Raw genomic sequence first — 12,269 nt, 5'->3', positions numbered from 1 at the left:
AAATATACAAACAGCTTATGGAGCTCAATGTCAAAAAAGCAAACAACCCAATCAAAAAATGGGTGGAAGACCTAAATAGACATCTGTCCAAAGAAGACACACAGATGGTCAAGAGGCGCATGAAAAGATGCTCAACATCACTAATTATTAGAGAAATACGGGTCTCCGCCCCCTCCCCCAAGGCCCTAACGTTCTCCTTTGGCAGTTGCAGACACAGTGAGACACAATCCCACTTAACTACACCTGTATGAACCATGGCAATTCTGCAAACTTGTTTTGACAGTCATAAAGGGCTAGCATTGTTCCAGACCCCAGAGGCCTTTAATAAATAACATTAAAATACATCATTACATCGTATACTTCACCTAAGATGAAAAGCCTATGTAGTTGTTTAAATACCTTCAGCTACATCAAAGTGAATCCAAATGTTGTGACTAGGTAAGAGGCCACCATGAATTCCTTTGTGATGTACAGCATTTCTTTGAGCTAAGCATAGAACAATCTCCATTTTCAAAGATCAGGTCCAGCGCGGTGGCAGTTAATCACAATGTCCCTTTGATGTCAGAAGGGGAGGGAGTTATGTTCCCTCTGGAAGGCTTGAAAAACTGAGGCTCAAACAAGTGAAACAGCGTCTGTCTGTCTGACAACACAGGGCACGATCAGACCATATGCGGGTACCTGCCATGTGGGTGACAGTATCTCGCCTCCCTGGGGTCCTTGTTAGAACGTCAACTGGGTGCAGATGGTTTTGCGTCCCCTCCACAGGTCAGAAGTGCCAACTGCTCTGCATGGCCCCCTCCAGGCCCCACCGCTCAGATTATACAGTGAGACACAAGGATGTCACACACACGTGACGGCATAGTAAGTTACGTAATGGTCTTCGGAGCTATCCTGTCTAGGTATGCCTTGAAATACCGCTTTGGCTTTCAACTTCTGAGAATTTCTTTTTCAAACAATTCACTAAATGTTTTCCTTTAAGGATAAGAATTCTGGGTAAGTTTAGGTTACTTTTTTTTTTTTTTTTGACATGGACCATTTTTAAGGTCTACTGAATTTGTTACAATATTGTTTCTGCTTTATGTTTTGGTTTTCTGGCCATGAGGCATGTAGGATCTTACCTCCCAGACCAGGGATTGAACCAACAGCCCCTGCACTGAAAAGTGAAGTCTTAACCACTGGACCACTAGGGAAATCCCCTAGAAGGTGACTTTTCATTATTCAGATGCCATTATAATTTGGGGGAATTGCTCAAAGGCTGATTGCAAGTTAAACCACTGACAAAAATCAGGACTATTAAAAACAAACAACTATTATGCAGGTCTTTCTAAAAAAACAAATATGTAGGTACAAACAAGTGAGCTAAGGAATTGTCAAATCTTTGTTCTGTTTTTCCATGATTTCCTCTGCTGGTTATTCCTATATCTCCAACCCCTTTTCCTCTTAATACAGTTTCACAGAAAATGCTTTTCACGTTGCTCATTTCTTTTATAATTTTTCCTTTTCTCCTCTTTGCCTTTTTTTTTTTTAAAAGCCACTGCATCCAGTGTTCTATCTATTAAACCCATGTAATCTGTTCGATCTAGAGATAGGTTTGCTTCCTGCAGTCAGATGTTGGTGAGGAGGTGCTATTCCTACAGCTTCTCTCTCAGAAAGACCTACAGGCAATAACATAATCCATATTTTAAGCCTGGCTCTTTCTCATTCTTTCATTTATTGAATAAATATTTGACTGCCCACCCATGGGTCAGGCCTTCAAAACAAAAAGCACTTTCTGCTAGAAGATAAGGAAAGGTAAGAGAAGAGACGCCCTCCCGAGCGGCCCAAGTGGTAAAGAACCCACTTGCGTAGACTCCAGGTCCGGTCCTCCAACCAGATTTCCAGATCATCTCTTTCTCCCTGGAATTCCTCTCTTAGGATCTACAGAGGGGTGGAATGAGCAGGCATGGCTGGCACATCCAAGCTTATCTTGAAAATAAGAAACCGTCCCTTGCGATCTTGGTGCCGTCTCCACGTGAACCATCACACGGATCAGCTGGAAGTCTTTCAGTGTGACTGAACAGGCCGTTCTTAAATACTGGATTTACTAAAATGGCCTGCCGAGGCACTGTCGTTCAGCTATTTAGAAAGAAACTAACACCCGTGCCCGTGTGCACTGGTCTCTTCCTTCCCAAAGGAAGACTCGCTTGGAATCAGACTGAGAACCAGAGACTTATAATCAGATTTTTTCCTCTGCTCTTCTTCACTATTGGTGTCTGTGGTTCAGATTCTCTGGGTTAGGGTCACAGAATATGTAGTCATGCCTTTTGTTTTCAAAGGACTTTCACATTATCTCACTTGATTCTGTAGCAATTGTGTGAGACTGTAGCAGGGTAAGGCAGTCAGTTATATTTATCCATAATACAGATAGTCTATACCATGTCTATGGGCTTCCCAGGTGGAGCAGTGGTAAAGAATCCACCTGCCAATGCAGGACATGCAAGAGACACGGGTTCCATCTCCAGGGTCAGGAAGATCCCCGGAGGAGGAAATGGCAACCCACTCCGGTATTCTTGCCTGGGAAATCCCATGGACAGAAGAGCCAGGTGGGCTACAGTCCGTGGGGTCACAAAGAGTTGGACACAACTGAATATATACACACCATGTCTACACCATCATGTTAGAATATCTGCACATTATAGTACTGCTATCATGATACAGATACTATCATACAGATAAAATGATGTTAGGGCTGTTAGATATCTGTTAGAATTTTCCCGTATAGTTTAGTAAGAAGTGGAGCCTGATCTAGAACTCATACTTTTTGAGCACAAATGTGAGCAGGACCTTTATGTCTTTGGATAAAGTAAGTCCCGTGTCTGAGTACAGGTGTGCCTCCGTGTGTGTGTGTGTGTGTGTGTGTGTGTGTGTGTGTGTGTGTGTGTGTAGGCACACCACGCCTGGCTTAGGGATGGTCAAATAAGACAAAGCCTGGGAACTAGCTTCCAGTGTGCAGCGGCCCAGGGAAGCAGGGGCTGGGGCAGTGGTCAGCAGCAGCATTAGACAGACACGCCGGCAGCTCGAGGCCTTGCTTCAGTGGAAAAAAAATGCTGAAGCTGCCGCTGCCTCCGGCCACTGACCAAGGCCCTCTGCAAGTGACCCTGAAATGAGCCTGGAGCTGGTTTTCTTGACCATCACGTTGTTGTTGCTGTTCAGTCACTAAGTCCTGCCCAAGTCTTCCACCCCATGGACGGCAGCACACTGGGCTCCTCTCCTCCACTGTCTCCAGGGGTTTGCTCAAACTCATGTCCAGTGAGTCAGTGACGCCATCTAACCATCTCATCCTCTGCACCCCCCTTCTCCTTTTGCCTTCAGTTACGTTACCCCCTTGCTAATCTTGTTCTTCTTTCTGATGTTCTGTTTTTTCTTCTTGCCTCTCTCTCAGGATAACCCTTGAGCCTCCCCAGCTTCTGTGCACCAGAGCTCTGGGTCTAGGGCCCTGGAGCTGGGGCATCCTGGGGGATGGTAAGATGGGACCACAGCTTTGGTTCCAGAAGATTATGTATTTAGAGTTCCAAACTCCTGCCTTGCGATGGAAGTGGAACTGGAATATAACCTGTGAGCTGAACAGCCTGTATCTGATCAGTGATTCTTTTTTTACTTTATTCTATTTCTTGGAAATGGCCAAAATATATCAGCTGTTTCTTAACTGTGAAGTTGGCCTGGTGAATAATGTTAGCCTGTTATACTAATAACTTAACCATTTTTTGGTGCCATTAATAGAACATGAATGGTACACTCCATGTTTTCTTCTCTCTCCTTGATTTTGAGTAACTTTTTTTTTAAGGCAAGGGAAATAATTTCAGGAATGGTTATCTGCATTTATCTGATAAACAAAAATCTGTTCACTAACAGAAAAAATGAAGCAGGTTCAGTTTACAGTGGCCTGAAGGGGGTTCCTCGTAACCTGTGTTTTAGTCCTTCATCTGTATTGTCTTTACTGAACACCTGTCATAAATCACAGCTTGCTTTCTATTTGCATCTGGTCCACAGCATGAAAAGGACGAATAAAAACACCTAACAAGGCAACACAGAGAACATTCTGCAAAGATCAATTTACCCTAGCAATCAGCAATGTTATCATGTGTCTCATAGAAATAAGGTAATTCTGGGACTTCCCTGGTGGCTGTGTGGTTAAGAATGTGCTTGCCAATGCCGGGGACATGGGTTCGATCCCTAATCCGGGAAGATCCTACATGTCACAGAGCAACTCAACCAGTGCACCACAACTACAGAGCCTGCGCTCTTAGAGACTGCAAAGCACAACTACTGAGCCCACACGCTGCCACTGCTGAAGCCTGAACGCCTGTGCTCCGCAACAAGAAAAGCCACCACAGTGGAAATCTGTGCGCTTCGACTAGAGAAAAGCCCTCACAGCAACAATGATCCAGCACAGTCAAAAAAAAAAAAGGTAAGTCTGGGTTTTTCATCAATAGCGAGGAGGTAGGTTCTGACGCTGGTTATCTCCTGTGTGCCCACATTACACTTTTTTTTTTTTGATGTGGACCATTTTTAAAGTCTGTTGAATTTTTGTTACAATGTTGCTTCTGTTTTTATGTTTCGGTTTTTTGGCTGCAGGCATGTGGGATTTTAGCCTTCTGCCAGGGATAGAACCCACATCCCAAGTTCCCAACCACTCTACCACTAGCTGCTGCTAAGTCGCTTCAGTCGTGTCCGACTCTGTGCGACCCCAGAGACGGCAGCCCACCAGGCTTCCCCGTCCCTGGGATTTTCCAGGCAAGAACACTGGAGTGGGTTGCCATTTCCTTCTCCAATGCGTGAAAGTGAAGTCGCTCAGTCGTGTCCGACTCTAGCGACCCCATGGACTGCAGCCCACCAGGCTCCTCCGTCCATGGGATTTTCCAGGCAAGAGTACTGGAGTGGGGTGCTATTGCCTTCTCCCACTAGAGATGTCTCAAGCCCACACTGTACTTTAAAAATATTGAGAATGCAAAGGCAGACTCCATCTTCCAAAGGCCAGCCCCCTGTCTTTCAATATACATATTTAGGGTTTGGAATACTTGCAATGTTTCAGCCAATGCTTACTCATCCCTATGTCATTACGAAGTCACCTCTCCTGAGTGGGTGAAGGAAAAGCATAAGATTACTAAGGTAATATTAGTAAAACAAGAATCAGTTGTCATCCAGGCTATTTGGGACTATCCTACATGCAAAATCTTCCCTGGTAGCTCAGATGGTAAAGAATCTGCCTGCAATGCAGGAGACTGGGGTTCAATCCCTGGGTCGGGAAGATCCCCTGGAGAAGGAAATGATGACCCACTCCAGTATTCTTGCTAGAGAATCTTGTGGACAGAGGAGCCTGGTGGGCTGCAGTTCATCGGGTCACAAAGAGTTGGACATGACTGAGTGACTCACACATTTTACATGCAAAATCCTAATTTCCTAGGAAAGAATTTGATTTTTAATCAACGCTATATTGAGAGAACCCTTTTTTCAAATAGTTGGCTTTTACTATGAGCAATCTGATGGCTTGAAGGCTGGCTGTAAGGTAAGGTGTCCCCCTGAGCATGAGCAGGTGAGCCCCAGGCACACTCTCGTGGACAGGCCATTGAATGATGCAGAGGACCGGCTGGCCATCACCACCCTCTGACGCTGACTTACCCTGAGCTTTCGACCGAAGACATTGACTTTGCCTTGAGCCTGCTCCTTCCGGAATCTCCACTCCACCAAATTCTGACCATTTTCGCCAGGCAGAGTCATGTTTCTTTTGGCAACTGTTGGGTTAGCGGTGCCGGCCAGAATGTGGGGCTCGGTATGGTAATGCGAGTCTAGACCACTGGCATAGATGATACGAAGGGAGCCATCATAACCAATCTGGTAGCTGTTCCTTAACTGATCTGGAAGAAAAGAAATTGCAGAACACATGAACTATAGGTGTGGACTGAACACTTGGTTGGTTGTGGGGTTATATGCATGTCTAAAACACTGATGGGACTCCATTGATAAGGAATAAAAAGTACTTAATGATATTCTTGTAGAAAATAACAAACAACTTTGATTTCTGGCATCTCATGCTATAGTGCAGGGGTTCCCCAACCTCCAGGACCCTAATGCCTGATGATCTGAGGTGGAGCTGATATAATAATAATAATAGGAATCAAGTGTACAATAAATGTAGTGCTCTTGAATCATCCCCAAACCATCCCCAGCCCCCAGTCTGGAGGAAAAAACTGTCTTCCATGAAACTTGTCCCTGATGCCAAAAAACCTGGGAACTCCTGATGTAACAGGTTTGGCTGAATATTAAAGGTAACCTTTAGGGGAAAATGTAAAGTCCTTCTCCACTTTAACAGATTTCTTTTTCTCGTGTGCCTGACAAAACGGATGACGGTTCAGCCTCTGTAGAACGTGCAGTAAATGTTTTGCAAAGAACCGAATAATATGGGTTCTTTTAGGAGCCTGTGTCTCACCTTCAGGGTCTTAAGAGACACCCCTTCCTACACCCATCTTTATATCTATCCTTTGTTAAAGACATTTTGAAAAGATTTAATATCTATACTTTCCACACCAAAAACATATAAGGAGCTATTTCCCCCGAAACTGACTTTAAAAAAGGCAGTCACCTTATATTTTGTACAAAACACCCACTCATTTTGTAGGTTATGGACTTAACTAAAGAATTTTAATACCATAGGACCATTTGGGGAAGCAATAAGTTCAAGCAACAGTAATTTTAGATGACTGTAGAGATTACCTGACAGAGCTGGTTAATAAAAACGAGTCAAAGAAGTTTAAATCAAACTCCCTGGTGGTCCAGTGGTTAGGACACTGTGTTTCCATTGCAAGGGGCATGGGTTTGATCCCTGGTGGAGGAAGTAAGATCCTACAAGCCAGGAGGTGTGGCTAAAGAAAAAACCAGCAACAACGCAAATCTATAAAATATTGTGTAAGTGTGTCAGTCACTCAGTCATGGCCAAGTCTTTGTGACTCCCATGGACTGCAGCCCCCAGGCTCCTCTGTCCATGAGATTTTCCAGGCAAGGATACTGGAGTGGGTTGCCATTTCCTTCTCCAGGGGAATCTTCCCAAGCTGGAAATAAATCTAGCCATAATCTGAAGTGTAACTCAGATTCAACAATTAGTTTTAGAGCAATGACTTCACAGTTGCAGCGGTCATTGTAAATGGGGTTCCTGAAGATTACATCAAAAAGGAATATGGTGGGAGGCTCTCATGGAGATATTGGATGTTTATGCCTACATGAAAGTGATAAGTATTAGTTGCTCAGTCGTGTCTGACTTTGACCCCATGGACTGCAGCCCGCCAGGCTCCTCTGTCCATGGGATTCTCCAGGCAAGAATACTGGAGTGAGTTGCCATTCCCTTCTCCAGGGGATCCTCCTGACCCAGGGATTGAACCTGTGTCTCCTGCATTGCAGGCAGATTCTTTACCATCTGACCCCCAAGGAAGTCCATATACTGAATGAAAAAATGGAAAGCCCAGATATCACACAAATACTTGGAATCTGGTATAAATTTCCAGTGATGGCATGAGAAGTGGATTCAAAGACTGCATCACCCATGGATTCAGAAAGTGCTTAGCCTCACGCGGCTGTCCTTCCATGGCCAGTGACACTGAAGTAAAAAGGGATTGATGAGAGAAGTAGAGAGTGAGAATTAACTTATTAAGTGGGAAAGAAACAAGACTATTTCTAGGTCAACAGAAATATTTAGATATTATGTGATTTTAAATATGTATGTGTGTGCTCAATTGTGTCTGACTCTTTTAAATTAGATTTCTTAGTATGCTCCATGGACTCTTTGCGACCCTGTGGACTGACTAGCATATTGGGCACCTACCGACCTGGGGAGTTCATCTTTCAGTGTCCTGTCTTTTTGCCTTTTCATACTCTTCATGGGGTTCTCAAGCCAAGAATACTGAAGTGGTTTGCCATTGCCTTCTCCAGTGGACCACATTCTGTCAGACCTCTCCACCATGACCCGTCCATCTTGGCCCTACACGGCATGGCTTAGTTTCATTGAGTTACAGAAGGCTGCGGATGGAGCCAAAGCAAAACCACCACCCAGCTGTGGATGTGACTGGTGATAGAAGCAAAGTCTGATGCTGTAAAGAGTAATCTTGCATAGGAACCTGGAATGTTAGGTCCATGAATCAAAGCAAATTGGAAGTGGTCAAACAGGAGATGGCAAGAGTGAACGTCGACATTCTAGGAATCAGTGAACTAAAATGGACTGGAATGGGTGAATTTAACTCAGATGACCATTATATCTACTACTGTGGGCAAGAATCCCTTAGAAGAAATGGAGTAGCCATCATAATCAACAAAAGAGTCCAAAATGCAGTACTTGGATGCAATCTCAAAAATGACATAATGATCTCTGTTCGTTTCCAAGGCAAACCATTCAATATCATGGTAATCCAAGTCTATGCCCTGACCAGTAATGCTGAACAAGCTGAAGTTGAAAGGTTCTATGAAGACCTGCAAGACCATTTATAACTAACACCCCAAGAAGATGTCCTTTTCATTATAGGGGACTGGAATGCAAAAGTAGGAAGTCAAGAAACACCTGGAGTAACAGGCAAATTTGGCCTTGGAGTACAAAATGAAGCAGGGAAAATGCTAATAGAGTTTTGCCAAGAAAATGCACTGGTCATAGCAAACACCCTCTTCCAACAACACAAGAGAAGACTCTACACATGGACATCACCAGATGGCCAACACTGAAATCATATTGATTATATTCTTTGCAGCCAAAGATGGAGAAGCTCTATACAGTCAGCAAAAACAAGACCAGGAACTGACTGTGGCTCAGATCATGAACTCCTTATTGCCAAATTCAGCCTGAAATTGAAGAAAATGGGGAAAACCACTAGACCATTCAGGTATGACCTAAATCAAATCCCTTATGATTATACAATGGAAATGAGAAATAGATTTAAGGGACTAGATCTGACAGACAGAGTGCCTGATGAACTATGGATGGAAGTTTGTGACATTGTACAGGAGACAGGGAGCAAGACCATCCCCAAGAAAAAGAAATGCAAAAAAGCAAAATGGCTGTCTGAGTAGGCCTTACAAATAGCAGTGAAAAGAAGAGAAGCCAAAAGCAAAGGAGAAAAGGAAAGATATACTATATGAATGCAGAGTTCCAAAGAATAGCAAGGGGAGATAAGAAAGCCTTCCTCAGTGATCAATGCAAAGAAATAGAGGAAAACAACAGAATGGGAAAGACTAGAGATCTCTTCCAGAAAATCAGAGATACCAAGGGAACATTTCATGCAAAGATGGGCTCGATAAAGTACGGAATTGATGGTATGGGCCCAACAGAAGCAGAAGATATTAAGAAGAGGTGGCAAGAATACACAGAAGAACTGTACAAAAAAGATCTTCACGACCCAGATAATCACGATGGTGTGATCACTGACCTAGAGCCAGACATCCTGGAATGTGAAGTCAAGTGGGCCTTAGGAAGCATCACTACAAACAAAGCTAGTGGAGGTGATGGAATTCCAGTTGAGCTATTCCAAGTCCTGAAAGATGATGCTGTGAAAGTGCTTCACTCAATATGCCAGCAAATTTGGAGAACTCAGCAGTGGCCCTGTGACTGGACAAGGTCAGTTTTCATTCCAATCCCAAAGAAAGGCAATGCCAAAGAATGCTCAAACTACCGCACAATTGAACTCATCTCACACACTAGCAAAATAATGCTCAAAATTCTCCAAGCCAGGCTTCAGCAATATGTCAACCGTGAATCTCCAGATGTTCAAACTGGTTTTAGAAAAGACAGAGGAACCAGAGATCAAATTGCCAACATCTGCTGGATCACTGAAAAAGCAAGAGAGTTCCAGAAAAACATCTATTTCTGCTTTATTGACTATGCCAAAGCCCTTGACTGTGTGGATCACAGTAAACTGTGGAAAATTCTTCAAGAGATGGGAATACCAGACCACCTGACCTGCCTCTTGAGAAACCTGTATGCAGGTCAGGAAGCAACAGTTAGAACTGGACATGGAACAACAGACTGGTTCCAAAAAGGAAAAGGAGTAAGTCAAGGCTGTATATTGTCACCCTGTTTATTTAACTTATATGCAGAGTACATCATGAGAAACGCTGGACTGGAAGAAACACAAGCTGGAATGAAGATTGCCGGGAGAAATATCAATAACCTCAGATATGCAGATGACACCACCCTTATGGCAAAAGTGAAGAGGAACTAAAAGAGCCTGTTGATGAAAGTGAAAAAGGAGAGTGAAAAAGTTGGCTTAAAGCTCAACATTCAGAGAACTAAGATCATGGCATCTGGTCCCATCACTTCCTGGCAAATAGACAGGAAATGGTGGAAACAGTGGCTGACTTTATATTTTTGGGCTCCAAAATCACTGCAGATGGTGACTGCAGCCAAGAAATTAAAAGATGCTTACTCCTTGGAAGGAAAGTCATGACCAACCTAGATAGCATATTCAAAAGCAGAGACATTACTTTGCCAAAAAAGGTCCATCTAGTCAAGGCTATGGTTTTTCCAGCGGTCATGTATGGATGTGAGAATGGGACTATGAAGAAAGCTGAGTGCCGAAGAATTGATGCTTCTGAACTGTGGTGTTGGAGAAGACTCTTGAGAGTCCCTTGGACTGCAAGGAGGTCCAACTAGTTCATCCTAAAGGAGAGTAGTCCTGGGTGTTCACTGGAAGGACTGATTTGAAGCTGAAACTCCAATACTTTGGCCACCTGATGCAATGAGCTGACTCATTTGAAAAGACCCTGATGCTGGGAAAGATTGGGGGCAGGAGGAGAAGGGCACGACAGAGGATGAGATGGCTGGATGGCATCACTGACATCATTGGGTGGACTCCGGGAGTTGGTGATGGTCAGGGAGGCCTGGTGTGCTGTGGTTCATGGGGTTGCAAAGAGTCGGACACAGCTGAGTAACTGAACTTGACTGACTGTAGCCCACCAGGCTCCTCTGTCCATGGGTTTTTCCAGGCAAGAATACTAGAGTGGGTTGCATTTCCTTCTCCAGGGGATCTTCCCAACCCAGGGATCGAACCTGGGTCTCTTGCATCCCTGCACTGGCAGGTGGGTTCTTTACCATCACTCCATCTGGGAAGCCCTTATGTTACTAAATAAACATTACATGTAGATATGAGGCTTTTCATCCTTATCTCTAGAGGTTTACATTTCCACCTTTCCTTCCCTAAGTTCGTCTTGAAACAGCGCGGGGAGGGAGGGGGATGGCCACATGCGACTTCCGTGCCAGCGGTGTTTTAAACAGGGCCGTTGAAAGCTGTGCTTTCATGCTTACCTTGAACCATGGTGTAGAACGAGTCAATGGAGGACAGATTTGAAGTGATGCTGACATCTTCTTCTCGGCTGGACGACTCAATGCCCACTGTGATCGCCTTGTCCATGTCTCCATGAAGGTTGGTGACCACGCCGGTTGGAAATGTCACGTTGGTCAGACGCCCTTCGCTGTCATAGCTGAACGAGAGAGGAATGAACTGGGTGGTAAACAGGCAACTGCAGATTCTTCCTACTTACACGAGAGTTGGCGGCAGTATTAGCCACACGTGTTGGGAAGCATATTTGTCTTTGTGCAGGAGCTGTGCTGAGTGAGGACTTCAAACATGCTTTGAAGTCATCAGAAGCCTGTTTAACATAGAAAAGCCATGCCGGTGAGAGGCAGAGTAAACAGCTCTCCACCTCAGCACATTTTTCTCTGAAGTGTGACCAAAATCCTCCTGCACATCTAATTTGCTGTTTCAAAGGGAACATGTTTGGTGATATTAAATTTCTTAGTATTCCTCCATATTTTCTACAAAGTAGACTGAATTCGCTGTTATATCCTGTTTGAAGGTTTTACTAACTTATGCCCTCTATGGCAGTGCAATATGAAAAAATTATATCTATAACTTTGTAAAGCAGTATATATACATTCATGTTATATATTTACATATGTAAAGATATCCCTTCAGTATCTGGAGACATCTTCAACAAATTAGTATAATAAAGACTTTTAAAAAGACTTTATTTCTCAGTGATTGACATACTTCATAATGGTACTCTGGGACTTAAATGTTGGCGGGGGTGGTGATAATGTAGTCTCGACTGACATTACAGGAATGGTGGTGTTTTGAATGATGATTTATTATGTTTACTGAAATGAGATGTAATACTTCCTGACATTTAATGACTATTTATTATACACGAACTCTGTCTTAGCATATATATAAGGAGGAACTTATAATTTAAATGTTAGG

The 12,269-nt window shown here is 43.7% G+C and overlaps 1 protein-coding gene across 8 annotated transcripts in view; it reads right to left on the bottom strand.

The window, feature by feature from the left end:
- TENM3 (teneurin transmembrane protein 3) overlaps positions 1-12,269 on the bottom strand; it is a 1,022,495-nt gene that overhangs the window by 18,947 nt on the left and 991,279 nt on the right. For all 8 annotated transcript variants that reach the window (XM_059882199.1, XM_059882198.1, XM_059882197.1 and 5 more), the window contains 2 exons: positions 11,315-11,490; positions 5,659-5,894 (listed from right to left, as the gene is read on the bottom strand). In XM_059882199.1, coding sequence (XP_059738182.1) covers positions 5,659-5,894; positions 11,315-11,490 — 412 coding nt within the window. The remainder of the gene's footprint in view (positions 1-5,658; positions 5,895-11,314; positions 11,491-12,269) is intronic.

Source organism: Bos taurus, chromosome 27, assembly GCF_002263795.3.
Source record: "Bos taurus isolate L1 Dominette 01449 registration number 42190680 breed Hereford chromosome 27, ARS-UCD2.0, whole genome shotgun sequence".
NCBI classification, from domain to species: Eukaryota; Metazoa; Chordata; class Mammalia; order Artiodactyla; family Bovidae; genus Bos; species Bos taurus.
This window is presented reverse-complemented; position numbering and strand designations above follow the sequence as displayed.